We start from the raw sequence: 1147 nt of genomic DNA, 5'->3' as shown, positions 1-1147 counted from the left end.
TATATGAAATGGATTAACAAGAATTTAAAAAATTTTTGTAATATTTGTACATTATAAAAAATAATTCTTGTCCTAACGATATAATAGTTATACTAATACATTTATTATATAAATACATAAAAATAATAACAAACATTTATGAATTTGTTCTCATATATTTATATAATAGATAGTATCAAAGAGCGAAAAGTAGTGTATGGTTTTATATTCCTTAGCGAATACAATTTATATTATTTGATTTTAATATGTCCTTATTCGTGAAAAAGAATAAATTCATTTTTATCTAAGTGCTGCTTTTATTTTTTTTATATATTATTCCTTTTGCATTTAGATCAATTATAATGATATATTTCCTCTTTGTACTGAAGGTTTTAAGTGGGAAATAAATTATCATAGGCCTGAAAGTATAGCCAGTGCTTTAACAGAATTTTGCAGTAACTTCTACAATAATGTAGAGACATGCGCAAGAAAAAATGCCAAATTTAGTCAACATTGTCAAGTACATACTCTATATTTAGAGAATATAAATAACAATAAATCAATATCTAATGTAAAGACATGTTGTATATATTTTTTCTACAAGCTAAATGAACTACTAGAGAAATTTTCATGTCATTGTGAAGAAACAAATAATTGTTATCAAAAAATGGTGAATCTGAGCATAAGTTGGAAAAAAAATGATCAGATTTCTGAATTATTTTATATATGTAATAGGTATATTAACGAGTTAAATAAAAGTGAAATTCCAATCTTTAAAAATCTTGATGAAATCTGTAGCAATTATGACAAATTTAAAAAAAAAATCGTGCAAAAGCTTCTGATATAAGGAAATTTATACAATGTATGGATCTTTTAGCAAAAGATATAAGTTATCATAAAAACAGTTTTAAAGAATTGATACTGCTATTTAACAAAAAATAAATAAATTTTGTGAGTACGCTAGATAACACTAATTCCCATGAAAAAGCATTATTTTATTATTGCACTGATAATGAGGGTAAGGTCAAAGATATACTAAATCTAGAAGAGGTAAAACTAAATTGTGATACCTCTATACAGAGATATCCAATTACATCTGCTCTAATAAACTTAGATTTTAGTGCACAAATTAATAAGAGGTGACCTTTTCATTTTTTGCAATATTGAT

The 1147-nt window shown here is 23.9% G+C and overlaps 1 protein-coding gene across 1 annotated transcript; it reads left to right on the top strand.

Moving 5' to 3' along the window:
- Positions 1-245: 245 nt before the first annotated feature.
- PGO_003320 (variable surface protein) lies at positions 246-1122 on the top strand (the record flags this gene model as incomplete). Its single annotated transcript, XM_028691291.1, has 3 exons — positions 246-257; positions 332-805; positions 997-1122. The coding sequence occupies 3 exons, from the start codon at positions 246-248 to the stop codon at positions 1120-1122; spliced, it is 612 nt and encodes a 203-aa protein (XP_028547092.1).
- Positions 1123-1147: the final 25 nt, after the last annotated feature.

The sequence above is a fragment of the Plasmodium gonderi genome (genome assembly GCF_002157705.1).
Source record: "Plasmodium gonderi DNA, contig: Pgo-contig_409, whole genome shotgun sequence".
In the NCBI taxonomy this organism is placed as follows: Eukaryota; Apicomplexa; class Aconoidasida; order Haemosporida; family Plasmodiidae; genus Plasmodium; species Plasmodium gonderi.
This window is presented reverse-complemented; position numbering and strand designations above follow the sequence as displayed.